The 14,842-nt window shown below is 45.5% G+C and overlaps 1 protein-coding gene across 5 annotated transcripts in view; it reads left to right on the forward strand.

Moving 5' to 3' along the window:
- MSH3 (mutS homolog 3) overlaps nt 1–14,842 on the forward strand; it is a 122,847-nt gene that overhangs the window by 47,515 nt on the left and 60,490 nt on the right. For all 5 annotated transcript variants that reach the window (XM_084802047.1, XM_084802048.1, XM_084802049.1 and 2 more), the window contains 3 exons: nt 60–144; nt 1,323–1,432; nt 10,313–10,445. In XM_084802047.1, coding sequence (XP_084658173.1) covers nt 60–144; nt 1,323–1,432; nt 10,313–10,445 — 328 coding nt within the window. The remainder of the gene's footprint in view (nt 1–59; nt 145–1,322; nt 1,433–10,312; nt 10,446–14,842) is intronic.

Raw genomic sequence — 14,842 nt, forward strand, 5'->3', positions numbered from 1 at the left:
CCCAGTTTTGTAAAATGTGTGTGCTCACTTGTGGGCTTATCAAATTTTATCTTTTTCAGGAACTTTAAACAGCTGTCAAGTGGAATGGAATTTATGAGAATTAACGGAACAACGTTAAGGAATCTGGAAATCCTACAGAATCAGGTCAGGCTGGCACAGTGGCTAGTTGGTCCAAAACGGTTTGCAGTAGGTAAATAACAAGCAGAGACTGGAGTGAGGTAGCAGGAGTGCATAAGGAGAACACGGCCTGTCTGTCGCCTGGGTATTACAGATGACCATAGCACCACTTGCTGCTGCCACTTGGGGTGGCAGACTAGAGGGCTATTGAGGTTTTTCATCTGTTTGTTTGGTTTTGGTCTTTCGAGTCAGGGTTTCTCTGGAGCTCACTCTGTAGACCAGCTGGCCTTGAACTCAGAGATCCCTGCCCGCTCTGCCTCCCAGAGTGCTGGGTTTAAGTCACACACCACCACTTCCCTGCAGCTATGTAATAGCCAGAGGACATAGCATCCTACTGGTTCTATATCAGATATAGTGTAGAACTCGTCTTTGAAACTTACTAGGAAGTGATTGTCTTCATCTAGTTGATAAGTGTTTTCCCTGCACATAGTTACCTTCTTGAGTCTGCACTCATTTCACTATTTGCATATGGAACAAGCTTCTGTGATGCTCAGTCTGACTGTAAGATAAATGGTATCTCATCCCATGGCCTTCATCGGTGCATATTTGGCCTTTCCCAAAAATTAAGACCATAATGGAAAACATTCAGAGTACTGCTTTCATTTTTAAATTATTACTAGGAAAACTGGAATATAGTGTTCTAGCCAAGTCATAAAGAAATAAATGTAATTCCATATAAGACAAAACACTGATTCCAGATCGTTTGGTGAAGTAGTGGAGAACCTTCTCCGTGGAGTTCGTCCACATCCATGTAGATACTGGTTTAGTTTCTTGATTCTTGAATGGGGAGTTTTATCTTGTTTTGTTGTCTGCTAATCTGTCCCCTGGAGTCCAGCTGGGTTTTTTTTTTTTTTTTGTCTGTCTGTCTGCCCTTCTGTAATGGAGGGTCTGTGACTCCTGAATCTGTCTGAAGTGTCTCTCCCCTACTCACCCTGGATAGGAACCGGGGAGCAGGCACAAGAGCTCCTTCCTTGGCTGCAGGATTTCCCACAGAGCCTGTGATCACAGACCTGCATTCTCCTTGTTCCTGTCACGTCTCAGATCCAGTTCCCGAGGCACCTAACCAGCAACATAAGTGCAGCCCTGTCCTGTCCTGTAATCTATACCTGTCTCAGTGGTAAAACTTGTTTTCTGATCTTTTTCAGACTGATATGAAGACCAAAGGAAGTTTGCTTTGGGTTTTAGACCACACCAAAACCTCATTTGGGAGAAGGAAGCTAAAGAAGTGGGTGACCCAGCCACTGCTTAAATTAAGGTGACAGGACTTCTTTGTGTGTGTGTTTAACCCTGGGATATAAAATTGTGAACTTAAAGGTATATTGCCCTCTTTAAAAGTAAAGTTACCATGCCTAATAGGATCACAGACTTAAATTGGCGAGAATTCTACCTTATAACTGTCAGTGGACTGTCTAATAGTACACAGAGCCAGCCCCCATACCCGACACCAGTCAAGATCAAGGCTGCTTGCGGGTCAGAGGCTGTGGGCATTGTTGGCGATAGTGGGTTGTGTAGTTGGTTTGGCAGTGTAAAGGAGAGAAGCTGTCAGGGTCTTCTGTGGAGGGCTTTGAAGGTGAGGCTTAGAAGCTGGTCGCTGGAGAGAGTTAATTTAGCAGTTCTAAGCCTAGCGAAGCTGTGATCACAGCTGGCCTTGCTGTAGGAGGGGACTACATGGCCGTGCTGGGAAAGCTCCTAAGACCATGGAGAAGTGTCGAGGGCCTGGGCTGAAGCAGGGACAGTTTTACTGCTGGAATACAAATATTTCTGAAAGGAGAGTTCTCAGATGTGAAGGCCCATCTGGGAAGGCACCTGAATCTAGTGCCTGCAAGAGTGGAGTCCCTGGGGTGTGTGCGCTTCCCAGCGTGTCTAACCCACAGGTTGTGATCCGCTTAGCCTGTGGTTGGGGAGCCGGTTCCTAGGTCAGTGCGCCAGTGTTAAATATTAAAAAGGAGATGGCACACAACAGATATAAGTATGGAGAGATTTATTTGGGGAGAAGGGAAATAGAGAGGGGGAGGGGCGCCCCAGGCGAGAGACAGACAGCTGGCTGGGATGAGGCCTCAGTTAGTTGCCTCTGTTGGTCTTCTTGTGGAGTTCTTGTCCCCTCTGGGTCCCTCAATTCTCCCCCCCCCCCCTGACCCTTCCACAAGATGCCATGAGCTCCACCTAGTGTTAGGTTGTGGGTTTCAGCATCTGTTTCAATCCACTGCTGAGTGGAGCTTCTCAGAGGACAGTTCTGCTAGGCTCCTGTCTGCAAGCACAGCAGAGTATCATTAATAGTGTGCTGTTGGCTCTCTCTCTCTCGTGAGGTAGGTCTCAAGTTGGGCCAGTCATTGGTTGGCCATTCCTCAACCTTTTCTCCATCTTTATCCCTGCACATCTTGTAGGCAGGGTAAATTTTGGGTTGAAGGTTTTGTTTATTTAATGAGCTAAGCTAGGGTAAGTCCTGAGGTTTTAAGAAACTGAATGTTATTTTTGTGTTGACTACATATATGTCAACTTATCTTTTAACAGTAAAAGTATTATGTTTAGAGAAGCCAGCTGCTAACAGAAGGACCCACAAAATTCAAAGGTTCTAATAGAGTAAAAGGTATGCATTTATGTATTCATTATATTAAAAAAAATTGTGAGCCAAGCATGGTGGTGCAGGCCTATTATCCTAGCACTTGGAGAGGCAGAGGCAGGCAGATCTCTGTGAGTTCGAGACCAATGTGGTCTACAAAGCGAGTCCAGGACAGCCAAGGCTACACAGAGAAAAAAACCAAACTGACCAAAAAAGTTGTGGTGTTTCTGGATTACAGTGGGATAGTCATGGCCACACAGATGTTCAGGAGTGCCACGTGACTCCCACGTCATCCTGGACGGTGCCATCAAGCCAGGGGGAAGGCAAGAAGGGAACATGTGTGCACACACCTCACTGGCCAGAGCCCTTTTTGATAGTCACATCTTTGCAAGGAGCGCCAATAGGTCCACTTGTTTGTCCATGGGGATAAGTCCTGAACACCTAGCAGTCCACAAAGACAGTTCCCACCCCTGCCCCACTGTGTTTAAAACATCAACCTAAAGCTTTGAATCTTCTCATATATTTTAGTTTAAAAATAGGAGTCCACACAGTGAAACATTTGCCTCTTGTGCCCGCCCCTGCTGTCCCAGGCCTCATTGCATTACCCCAATAATTACTATGTTCTCCTTCCTAAAGATGTTTTATTTTACCAAACGAACAAGCATGACTCTGTCTTTTATTTTCGTGACACAGCCAGGGCCTGGGCTGAGACACACAGCACCCTTTGCACCTTGTTTCAGTGAGACGAGATGCTCATCTGCATTAGTGTTGTTCGGTAGTGTTCCAGTTGTTACGGAGTTTCTGACCTGCTAACAAGGAGAGGGAAGTGCAGGTGACAGAGCCTTTGAGTTCAGTGCCGCTCCTGTCTTCATACACTGAATGGCTCAGTTCACAGAAGAAGGGAAGGATGCTTTACAATTTAAAGTCGGTGTCTTAGGAAACTGTGGGGCCTAGCTAAGCGTGTTAAGTTTATGGGGTAAAATTACATAGATAAATAATTAAAATTAAGGGAATGGAAACCGTTAGGATTTGCTCCTTGGCTACATTTCTGTGTGGTTTTCCTAAAGTAGAGAGTACATTTTCATGGTAGTTAATTCTTTTGAATAATTAAGTGGCTTTTATTTTGGCAAGCTCATGTGTCTGGAGTATTAATCACTGTATGTCTAGTTTATTACCCTGGCTTAAATGACGAGGTAATAGAATGTTAAATATTTCTGTTCATTTAATATTAAGTTTATATTAATAGAACTAAATGTCACTTTTAACTCTCTAGAACGACTTAAAATTGACATCACCAGGAGTCTTTATTAATTCTCCATGGTTTCCTCCACTCCATGCCAACACCACTTTCGCTGGGCTGAGTGTCAGTTGTTCTCATATACTGGAGGGAGGCATGTGGGGGGCTGTGGGTGATTGCTAGGGACCTCACACCTGTGCCCTTTGAAGATGAATGCACAGTGTGACAGCTGCTGCCAAGACAAAAGTGAACCTTGGGGGGGGTGTGGCTAGTGTCTGTCCCACTGGTGCATGGGTGTTTCCAGCCCCTCTGGCTTGCACAGGTCCAGGAACGTGGGGTTCTCTTCTGTGTTGTTCAGAATCAGTGCCCTAGTGAGATGCGGACCAATTGTGATGACGCAGCATAGGCAGCAGAAAAGCCAAGATGGGCAGAATATTTTTCTGTTTCTTGGTCCTCTGGGGATTTATCTTTCTTCATTCTTATTGATAGGTTATTTCAACCTATCAATGAGCCAATGAAATGCCATGAAATGAGCCAATTCAAGCCAAATTAGAGTATATCAATGCAGGTTTATTGGGGGCAGCTCTTGGGTGGGCTCACCAGTCCCAAGGGAGGGGGCCAGGGAAGTCACCATTGCAGAGGGAGACAGAAAAGCAGAGAGAGAAAGCATGCCCACAGAGAAGGAGGAGATAAGAAAAGTAGAAAGAGAGAGGGGAGGGAAGCACCCCTGGGCTGGGAGGAAAGCCCAGGGCTGGAAAGTTCAGGGTAGAGGGCTGGGTATGCCAGCCACGCCCTGTAGCAGGGAGGGACTGTGGGATGCTGGGAGAACCTGGAGGCCTGGTCTGCTTTGGTTAAAAAGGCACCTCAGCCGGGACCCCAACAGTTTATGCTTTTACTGGTGGGGATTTTCCTCAAAGTGCTAGAGGTGGACTTCCTGGTTTGTGGCTTTTGTAAAGGGGCTTCTCTGTGTGAGAGAACTACTGCTTTATTATAACAACTGCTACTAGTTACTGAAACTGTCCGCTTCTCTCCATCCCATAGCTGCCTCCTCAGGCTCTGTCCTTCGCTAGTGCTTGCCTTGGATTCTGGAGCAGCTTTCTAACTGATCCTCAGCCACCAGCCTGGCTTCTCAATTTAGTGTCACAGCTGCTGTGTGGCCTGCCTTGCTTTTATTTTAGGCTACAGAGCTGCTCTGGCCTGCCTCCGGCCACACTTCCCAGGTCACTTCCCACTAGTCCTTTATGGTTCTTCATCTAGAACAGTGGTAACCCCAGGAAGTCCTCCCTGACCCCTGAAAGGAATTCTACTTAAAAAACGACAACAAGGGAGACAGAGAGGGGGAGGCAGGGGTGGAGAAGAGGGTAAAAACAATAGCCCAATTCTTTCTTTTTCACAACGGACTCCTAAAACTAGATGCCCCTCTGTGTGTTCCATTGTACCTGGATCATAACACATTTATAATTCATTTTTATTCCTATCATTGTTAATTTAAAAAAAATGGTTTCCTTTTCTTTTTACTAATATGGTGTAAGTTCATTATGGACAAGGTTTGAAAAGCATATACTTAACAGTTACAGCCCTGACACCTTCCACCTTCTACATTGGTATTTTCCAAGCACTTCATGATCATTCATTAGCTGACTGATAGGGTGTGTGAAAGGACTACATGTTCCTAGAACATGGCTACTTAAAAAATTATTTATTTTACTTTGTATATTAATAGTGTGTATGTGTGTGTGTGTGTGTGTGTGTGCGCGCGTGTGTGTGTGTGTGTATGTATGTGTGCACGCGCTCGTGTGTGTGTGTGCATGCGTGTGTGAGTGCGTACGTGCGTGTGAGACCTAGCTACTGTGGGTGCCACCGTTCCCTAGCTTTGGGTTCTGAATGCTGTATGACTGGAGACAGAGAGCAGGGCAGAGGCATGCATAGCCGTCTTCTCGCTCAGCTCCTCACTGTGGGTGTGACGAGCCGCCTCAAGTTCCTGCCACCTTGGTTTCCCACACTGCTGCAGGGTCACCTGGAGTTGTCTGCCCCATGAGGTTTTCTCCCCTGTCTTGCTTTTGTCAGGGTGGCTTATCACAATGACAGCAAAGAAAACTAAGACATCTTTATCAGTTATCTGTCTGGAAATGTGCTTCCTGCCGATTGTCACACTTACCCAGCCGCTCTCATTGATTGAACACAGAATGATTCCCATGGCTTTCGTACTGCTTTATTATAATTTCTTGAAAGGTCTTATAATTACTTCAATTAAAAAAAATCTCCAAATTATGTGAATTATTTTATTTTTAAGACTTTGAAGTCACTCTTTGTCATTGGCCTTTTCATCTGCACACAGGGGATACAATGGAATTATTGCTACTTAGTGTTGACAGATCTAGGCTAAGCAGCACCACACACCCGTTTACTGTCTCCCTGCCCACACAGGCATCTGTAATTGCTAGTAGCATATGTTCTCACCACAGCTCCTCCCCAGTCTCAGCACAATACTTCAGGTCACGGCTAGCTGCCATTCTTCGTGTTGGACACCCCAAGTCTGGCTCTTCTTCTTTCCTCCCTTACTTTACAGGAAATACATGTTTTTGTAGGTAGTCCTTAAGGTCTGTCTGTAATTATTCCCAAATTTTCTTTTAGGATTCCGTTTCTCCCACCCCCACCCCTACCCCCACTACCCCACCCCCAACTTGGTTTTTCAAGACAGGGTTTTTCTGTGCAGCCCTGGATGGCCCAGAACTTTCTCTGTAAGCCAGGCTGGCCTCAAGCTCAGAGCTCTGCCTGCCTCTGCCTCCCGAGTGCTGGGATTAAAGACGTGCGCCACCACTCCTGACCCACATGCTATTCTCTGTGTAGCTAATGAGAAGGACTGATTATAGCATCAGTTGGTACTAAGCGACTGGTTATTTTGTAGCAGGCACGGCCCTAAGTACTTAGCTTATAGTACTCAATTCTTTCGATAGCACTAAATGTTAGAGCCATTGCTGGTCCACATTTTATAGCTGGAAAAACTAGGGCCAGGCTAACAATAAATGGCAGGGCCTGGATGAGACCCAAGCTACTTTCCTCTGACTTCAGATTCTCACGCTCCGAGCTGGAAGAGGCCGGGTTAATACCACAGAGATTCTCAATGAGCATTGTGCTTTCCTTGTGCTGACACCAGGCTAGACCAAAAGCTGCTTGCTGTGTGGGTTTTTCGGATTGAAACCAACATAGTGTAATATTTCTAGTCTCTTAAGGAATTTATGGTCTTGTGTCTCTTAATGTTTTCCTGGCAGGATTCATAAAGCTGGCTTGCATTTTTACTGAAGTCATTTGCTATTATCTTTCTATATTCATAAAAACCTTTAATTTTGAGATAGTAGCTATCTGTGTGGGCTGTCTTATACGCTCACAGATGGCATTCTTTTATCTGCCCTCAGACCATCTGTAGCATCAACCTCATCTGATCCAATTGGTGTCATCTTTCATTTTTGCAGGGATGAGTTATTGAAGTAAAACTTCATATTTATGTAGCATTTTGGGTAAATGTTAGAGTAAAACATTGATTTATTTTATCACAACAGCCCTCTGCAAAACAGCTTTAATTTTTTTTTTCCAGCTCATTTTGACTTACTTGTATGTAGCCTTGGGAATCAAGTAGAATTGAAATAAATAACTGTTTATTGCTCACCCCATGGTATTCTGTGACCCTGGAGTTGTGAGGTGCTAGTGTAGTGGCACCATGGAAAGGCATGACTTTGCAGGGTGGGTGGGTGGGCGATGACAAAGGTAATTAAGCTAAGCTGCAAACTCGTCCAGGCAGGACTCTGAGGTCAGGTACGCCCTTCATATCAGTGTGTGGGGTAGCCGTGTAGCCCAGCCGCTAACTCAGTATTATTATTAAGTTTATTTTATTTTATGTACATGAGTGTCTTGCTTGCATGTATATGTGCCTGGTGCCTGCAAAGATCAAAAGAGATCCCCTGGCACTGTGTGCGACACAGAGGTCCTTTCCCTCACAGATCAGTACTGAGGAAACATGCAAGGTAATCTCTTCAAAGGAAGAGATTGATGTGTAACCTATTTTTTGACCAGAAGGCTGGGAACGGATGTGGTTCACAGCCTGGGTGGCCTGTGCTATCTGTAGGGACAGGCCACGTCTATCTCCCCCAGGTGCTTATGTTTATCTCAGTCATCCTTTCCAGACCCTTAACCTGAGCAGTTTTTTCCCCCTTAGTCAGTATATAGACCTCACTATTATGGGAAATGTCACATGTGCTTTATAAACAGAAGCAGAGGTGGTTTGTAGCCTGGTGACCTTTGCACTATCTGTGTGACTGAGACCACAGCAGGTCCTTCCCCAGACCCTTAAGATGTCACATGGAGTCAGTCTGTAGAACCCATCTTTATGACGCAGGACACAAGCACGGTACACAAGAGCTTTGCGGAGTTGAGTTAGTTATCACCAAGATTTCCCCCAAACTGTGTTCTACCTAAATATACCGAAAATAAACTGCCTGGTGTCAGACTAAATTTGCATCACCACTGGTTACTGAGTTGTGTTGAACCAGACTTCCTTCTTGCCTCATGTGAATCGACATCCTGCTGGCCTTGATGGTTGCAGAGACACCCCCCCCCCCTACACACACAAAACACACACCTGGGGCTGAAGTTAGGAACAGTTGTGAGCCAGCGTATGAGTGCTGGGAAGAGAACCCAATCTTCTGTCAGATCAGAAAGTGCTTTTAGACACAGAGCCATCTATCTCTAGTCCCTTACCATGTGTATTTAGTGCCTGATGCCTTGGATCCACTAAAATCTTTCATTCCTTTATCCACTGGCTTATTCATTTAAATTGTACTATATGCACCAGACATGTGCACTTGCCACTGTCTTCAGTATCACGGATGGCCTTTATATCCAGTTTAGCCCTGCAGCCTATAGGGACTATAGGGACTCGGTGGGCCACAGTTCATTGAGGGTACATTTAGCCAATCAGTTCTCCATTTTAAGTTGACGTGGCCGTCACACATCTTCCCAAGTGACTTACATCACTCAGGGTCCGTCACCATTGATAAAGTCCTGCAACCTTACTTTCCCGTGTCTTCTGATGCCACAGTCTCCACACTTTATATTGCTGCTCCTCCATCTTTGATTAGGCTCAGTTTCTGCCAACACATGTCCCATTCAACAGCACCACCACCATAACCGAGTCATCTTACTGCTCCGGGAGGCCTGTGAGCCATGATAGCAAACACGTCCCAAGTCCCAGTGCCTCAACTTATTTGGCAGCATATGTGGAAGTGGAGCATATTGCGTTCTAGTCATGAACCCAGGCAGATGGAGTCATCTTGTGGCTAGTAGCAGGGCTTTAAGGCAAGTCAGACAGACTAATAAGAAAGGTTGCACAGGAGGGTTTTCATCAGCCAGGCCAAGGTGGTGGCACGTGTCATTCTGTCCTCATTTCACAGAGTATAACTGGGGTACATGGTCAGGCTGGAGATCAGGTCAGAGGAGACTTGTTGGGGTACAGAGTCCTCGGACTCACAGAGAAGAACCACGAATGTTCATCCTGCAGGGGCGTCTCCCCAACAGAGGAGATGGAACCAAACACCTGCGTTCCACCCAGGAAGCCGACAGTGGGTTTTACGAATGACCTGGTGACCTTCCTGCTACCCGTGGAGGCAGCCCCTACTCACCTTTTGTTATAGAAGCAGACCTCACCCGATTCCCCAGAATAATTATTGCAGACTCTTCCCTCCCTAGACCACCCCCCCCTTAGGGGAGATGCCACATGTACTTTATGGCCTGCTGACCTCTATGTCACTGGACAGAGACCACACTAGAGTCCAGGCCTTTTAGCTATAGAGCCCACCGTCACTGTCACACGTATTCTGTGAAAGAGTTTCTGTGCAGTCACACCTCACCTGGAAGTGGACTGATCAGGCTGACTGTTGCCTGGACACCTTTTCCCAAATTGTACAGTGTTTTAAATGTGCTGACAATGAACCGCCTGGCATTAGACTCCCTGAAGTCTGATCCAGGCTGACAAAGTCAGTCTGCATTGGGCTTTAGATCTTACCTCTTTGTGGGGTTTGCATCCCTGTCTGACTCCAGCAGGGAGTCTCCCTCAGAGACAGGAAGCTACACTCTGTTTATCTGCCGCCTGAGCCATGTGTCACACTTCACTAGTGCCTTTCCATGTAAGGTACCTGTGTGTTGAGCCAGTTAGGAGGAGGAAACAGGCAAGGATGGGATGAAAGCATCTTCCTTGGACTCTCATAGTCTTCGGCGTTAAAGTGGGCGATGTCCATCCTCTGAATCCCTAACAACCGCTCACTGCTGTTACTCTGTTTTCACAGGGACATAAATGCCCGACTTGATGCAATATCTGATATTCTCCATTCAGAATCCAGTGTGTTTGATCAGATAGAAAGCCATCTGCGTAAGTTACCTGACGTCGAGAGAGGACTCTGTAGCATCTATCACAAGAAAGTAAGTGGTGAAAATCCGACCTCCCGAGACTCGCAGTATTCCTTAACATAAGGACGCTATGTCCTGAAGGAAATTGTGTGAGAAATCAGCAGTAGCCCCAGGGATTTTAATTGTACAGATTAAGTTGTTTGCATTCCAGTATTTGTGTTTACAAAAAGTTTTCTCACTTCTTGAAACTACAGCACCATAATTCGGAAGTCCTTCTATTAAAAGCCAAGATGCTGTGGTATATCTTGCAAGTGCAGACCATTGTCAGAATGAGAAACTTCGATCTGTGACTTTGAAAAAGAGAAACCTTAATTTAAAATTTATTATTATTATTATTATTATTATTATTATTATTATTATTATTATTATTATTAGTTTTTTGAGACAGGGTTTCTCTGTGTAGTCTTGGCTGTCCTGGACTCACTTTGTAGACCAGGCTGGCCTTGAACTCACAGCCATCTTCCTGCCTCTGCCTCCCAAGTGCTGGGATTAAAGGTGTATGCTACCACGCTTGGCACTTAAATTGGTTTTTTTTTGTTTGTTTGTTTTTTTTTTTTTTTTAATTTTCCTAATCTTTGACCTAAGCAGAGGGAAAATCTTTTTCCATCTTTTCACCCTGAGATGATGTTTATCCTTGATGCTGAGATGTATTCCTTGGATGGAGCAGAAGGATAGATCTTGTTTTAAAATCCTTTCTGGTAGTCTGTGTCTTTTTACTGGGGGAATTGAAGCATTTATATTGAGAGTTAACAGTGAGCATTGTTTGTGGACTCGTGGTATTTTGTTATGATAGTGTATCATCCCCACCCTTTTGACTTGCTGGTTTTGCTTTGTTTTTGCTGGTTTTATATTATTCATAACTTGTGTTTTCTTGCATGTGGTTAGCCCCTTCAGTTGAAACTTTCCTTCTAGTGCCTTGTTGGGCTGGACTTGTAGATAGACACTGCTTAAATTTGGTTTTATCATTTAATGTCTTTTCCATTTATTATGATTAAAAGTTTTGCTGAGTATAGTAGTCTGGGCTGGTATCTGTGATATCTTAAATTCTAAGAAAACATGTCTAGGCCCTTCTGGCTTTAGAGGCTCAGTTGAGAAGTCAGGTGTTATTCTAATATGTCTGCCTTTATTTGTTATTTGGTCTTTTCCTCTTGAATTTTTAAATATTCTTTCTTTGTTCTCTATGCTTAGTGCTTTATTATATGCCAAGGGGATTTTATTTTCCGGTATATTTGGTGTTGTGTGTGCTTCTTGTGCCTTGATAGGCACCTTCTTTAGATTGGGGAGACTTTCTTCTGTGACTTTTTGAAAATATTTTTTGTGCCTTTGAGCTGTAGTAGGATGGCTGTACTTTAGTACTTTACTGTGTTTCCATGCTGTCATCCGCACATCTGGGTTTGGGATGACTGTAAATCTAGGTGTTGACATCTGGTTGTCTTTGTTAGGTGGGTGTTTTGTTCCTTGGCTTCTGTTGCCCTCTCTGATTCTTAGGAGAGTGTGTCAGCTGTGGGCTGCCTTGTAGGGAGTGCTTTTGAGATCCTGTCAGTGTGGCACTGTGATCTAGGTATTGGGAGCCGACACTTAAGGATGAAGATGAGGTAGAAGGGGGTGCTGAGGTTGGCCACTGGAAGGAGGAAAGCAGAGTGTGCCACCAGGAGCTGCGCAGTTCCCTGGGAATAGGGGCAGAGGGGAAGGAGAAACCACATGAGGCAGTCTTCTCCAGTACTGCGACATGAGGCTGGGAGGTTGGATTTGGAGGAGGAGAGGGAGTGTGACATCATCCCCCCGCTTCCCTGGCCTGCTGGGCTCCCAGGAAATGCCTGTGGGAGTTTGCTGGTGAGGAAGGCTGTAGGAGGTCTGTGTGGTCCTCTGGAGGTGGGAACCTCTGAAGCGGAGGTTGCAGCAAGGAGTCTGCTGCAGAGCCGGGATGAGACAAGGGGATTGGATTTGGAGCAGAGGAGTGACGTCTGAAGCAGGCCTGCTTGCTTCCCTCTTGGTGTGGCAGGAGTGGTTGGAGGGGCTGGAGGCTTCTCAGAGAATGCCTGAGGGAGTTGGAGGCTGAGGCAGAGGGCTAGTGTGGTGAGAGGGGCTGAAGGAGGAGTTGGGAGTGCTCTGCTGGAGATGGGGCCAGAGGGAAGACTGGTGTAATTGTATTCACTTTCCTCCATCTCCCCTCAGACCTACCCTTCCCTAGCCACACAGCTTTGTGTGTGCATATGTGTGTGTGTATGTGTGTGTGTGTGTGAGTGTATGTGTCTGTGTGTGTGTGTGTATGTATGTATGTATGTATGTATGTATGTATGTATGTATACCCATCAAGTCCAATTTGAGCTGCCCATCTGCTTTGCAATATGTGGGAATCCCCTGGGGTTTGGTTGACCTAACAAGAGTCACACCCTTAAAGAAAAGGACCCCTAACTCTTTTAGCAGCTAACAGTGGCCAATAGCTCCTCAATTAGGGGTGGGACTTCCTGCCTATTTTCCTTCTCTACGCTGGCACTTATGTCTGGCTTGAGTCTCCTCAGGTCTTGTATGTGTTATCACAAATACCATTAATATTACGTAGGTATTGATCAAGGCAATGTGGAAATAAAAGAGAGAATAAACAGACCTTCTATGGGAATAGATCATCTCTTAATAAGAACAGTGAGGGCTGGGGTCTTTCTGAGGGAACAGGGACCGTGCATGTGCTCAGGGAGTAGGGTGTCTAGGGTCTTGTGGCCAAAGGGAGTTTTTGAGGTGGCAGTGTTCATCTATAAGTATGTCCTCTTGCAATCTCAAAGTTGTAATTACCAGCCAAGGCTGGTGTGACGTTATCAGGAGGATGGGTGCGCCTCTTGGGTGGTGCTGGAGTGGGCATTTCTTAGTTGCTGAGACCACACCATCTTATGGGCTCCCTTGTCAGGGGCTTTCCTGTTCTTAGAGTACTGTCAGCCCGGCTTGATTTGGGAGGCTACATTGTTTCTTTCCTCTTGCTCAGTAGTTTCCTGGACTTTGGCAGCCTGCTGGTGTTAGTAGTGAATCAATGTTTCTGTTAGAGTTGCTTAGCCACCTTTGACTTGTGGGCCGTTAGCCTTTGATGAGTTCATCTGTACAGTTTAGCCTGTTATATCTGAGAATATTGTCCCAGTTTAGCCATCTACCACCTCTGGCTCTTACAGACTTTCCGCCTCCTGTTCTGAAATGATCCCGAGCCTCGGGAGGAGAGGTGTGATGTCGCTTTCCTACTGCGAGGAGAGTATATATAATGTACTGCGTGGCCCTGCTCTGATTGCGTAATGTTGTATAATACAATGCTGTTTAAAGAAAGTGTCTCTGGCTTTCCATTGCTGTGGAGAGACACTGTGACCACAGCAACTCTTATGGGAAAGCATTAATTGGGGCTGGCTTACAGTTCAGAGTGCCACTGGGCCTGCCTTGAGTTTCTGAAACCCCCAAGCCCATCCACAGTGACACACCTACTCCAACAAAGTCACATATGCCAATAGTCCATTCGCTATGAACCTCTGGGGGTCATTTTCATTCAAACCACCACAGAGGGCTGGTAACTTACTAGCATATGGCAGAATTTGTTCTTACATCCAGCATCATGTCTATGTTTTAGTCACTGCGTCTTTTGAATGCTACCACGTTTAATGTATTTTTCCCAACTGCCATTGCAATTTTTTTTTTCTGGTTGGCTCTTCACAAACAAACTTTATTTACATTTTACTTTTTTTCCAAATGGAAATTTATTATATACTTAATATGAATTAATAAGTAGGACAGCTTTTATATGTCCAAATTTTAGTGTGGCCAATTTTCATTTTTAATACTTTTCTTTCCTGGGAAATTTTACCAGAATGATAAGTACTGCCTTTGAGGATATTTGCGGTACCCAGGAGGACTTACATAATTGTTCCCAGTGCTTCAGTTAAATTAGAAACAGAATACAAACCAGATTTGGTAATTGCAGTCCTGGGGAGGGAGGTACATGCGTTGGTTGTGCTCAGTAGAGTCAGCCATAGCACGGCGCACTGTGCGTCCCTTTGCTGGCAGTGGTAGAGGCGGTGCTGATCCTGGGGGACTGTGTGATTGGCTCTTCCATACTGCAGAGAGGTGCAACACCAGGTGTTATTTTGTATCCTTGGCCGGATGCCTGGCGGTCAGTGCTGATCCCCTTCTCCAGTCAGCTCATCTCCAGGCACCTTGCCGTAACTATTTTGAAAGGGTTCATAGACAGATGTCAGAAGTTTGTTCTTTCTTTTTCTCTCAAGAAAAACGAAAGTAGAGTGGATTTTGTTAATCAAAAGAGCAAGGTCGAAGTGTCGGTGGCATGAAGAGGGCAACAGCTTGCCAGGCTGTGCTGATTTCTTGGCCATTTCACTCTGCCTCCCCGAGTGCTGGGATTACAGGTGTGCACCATAGCGCTG

The sequence above is a fragment of the Acomys minous genome (assembly GCF_964271855.1).
Source record: "Acomys minous genome assembly, chromosome: 11".
In the NCBI taxonomy this organism is placed as follows: Eukaryota; Metazoa; Chordata; class Mammalia; order Rodentia; family Muridae; genus Acomys; species Acomys minous.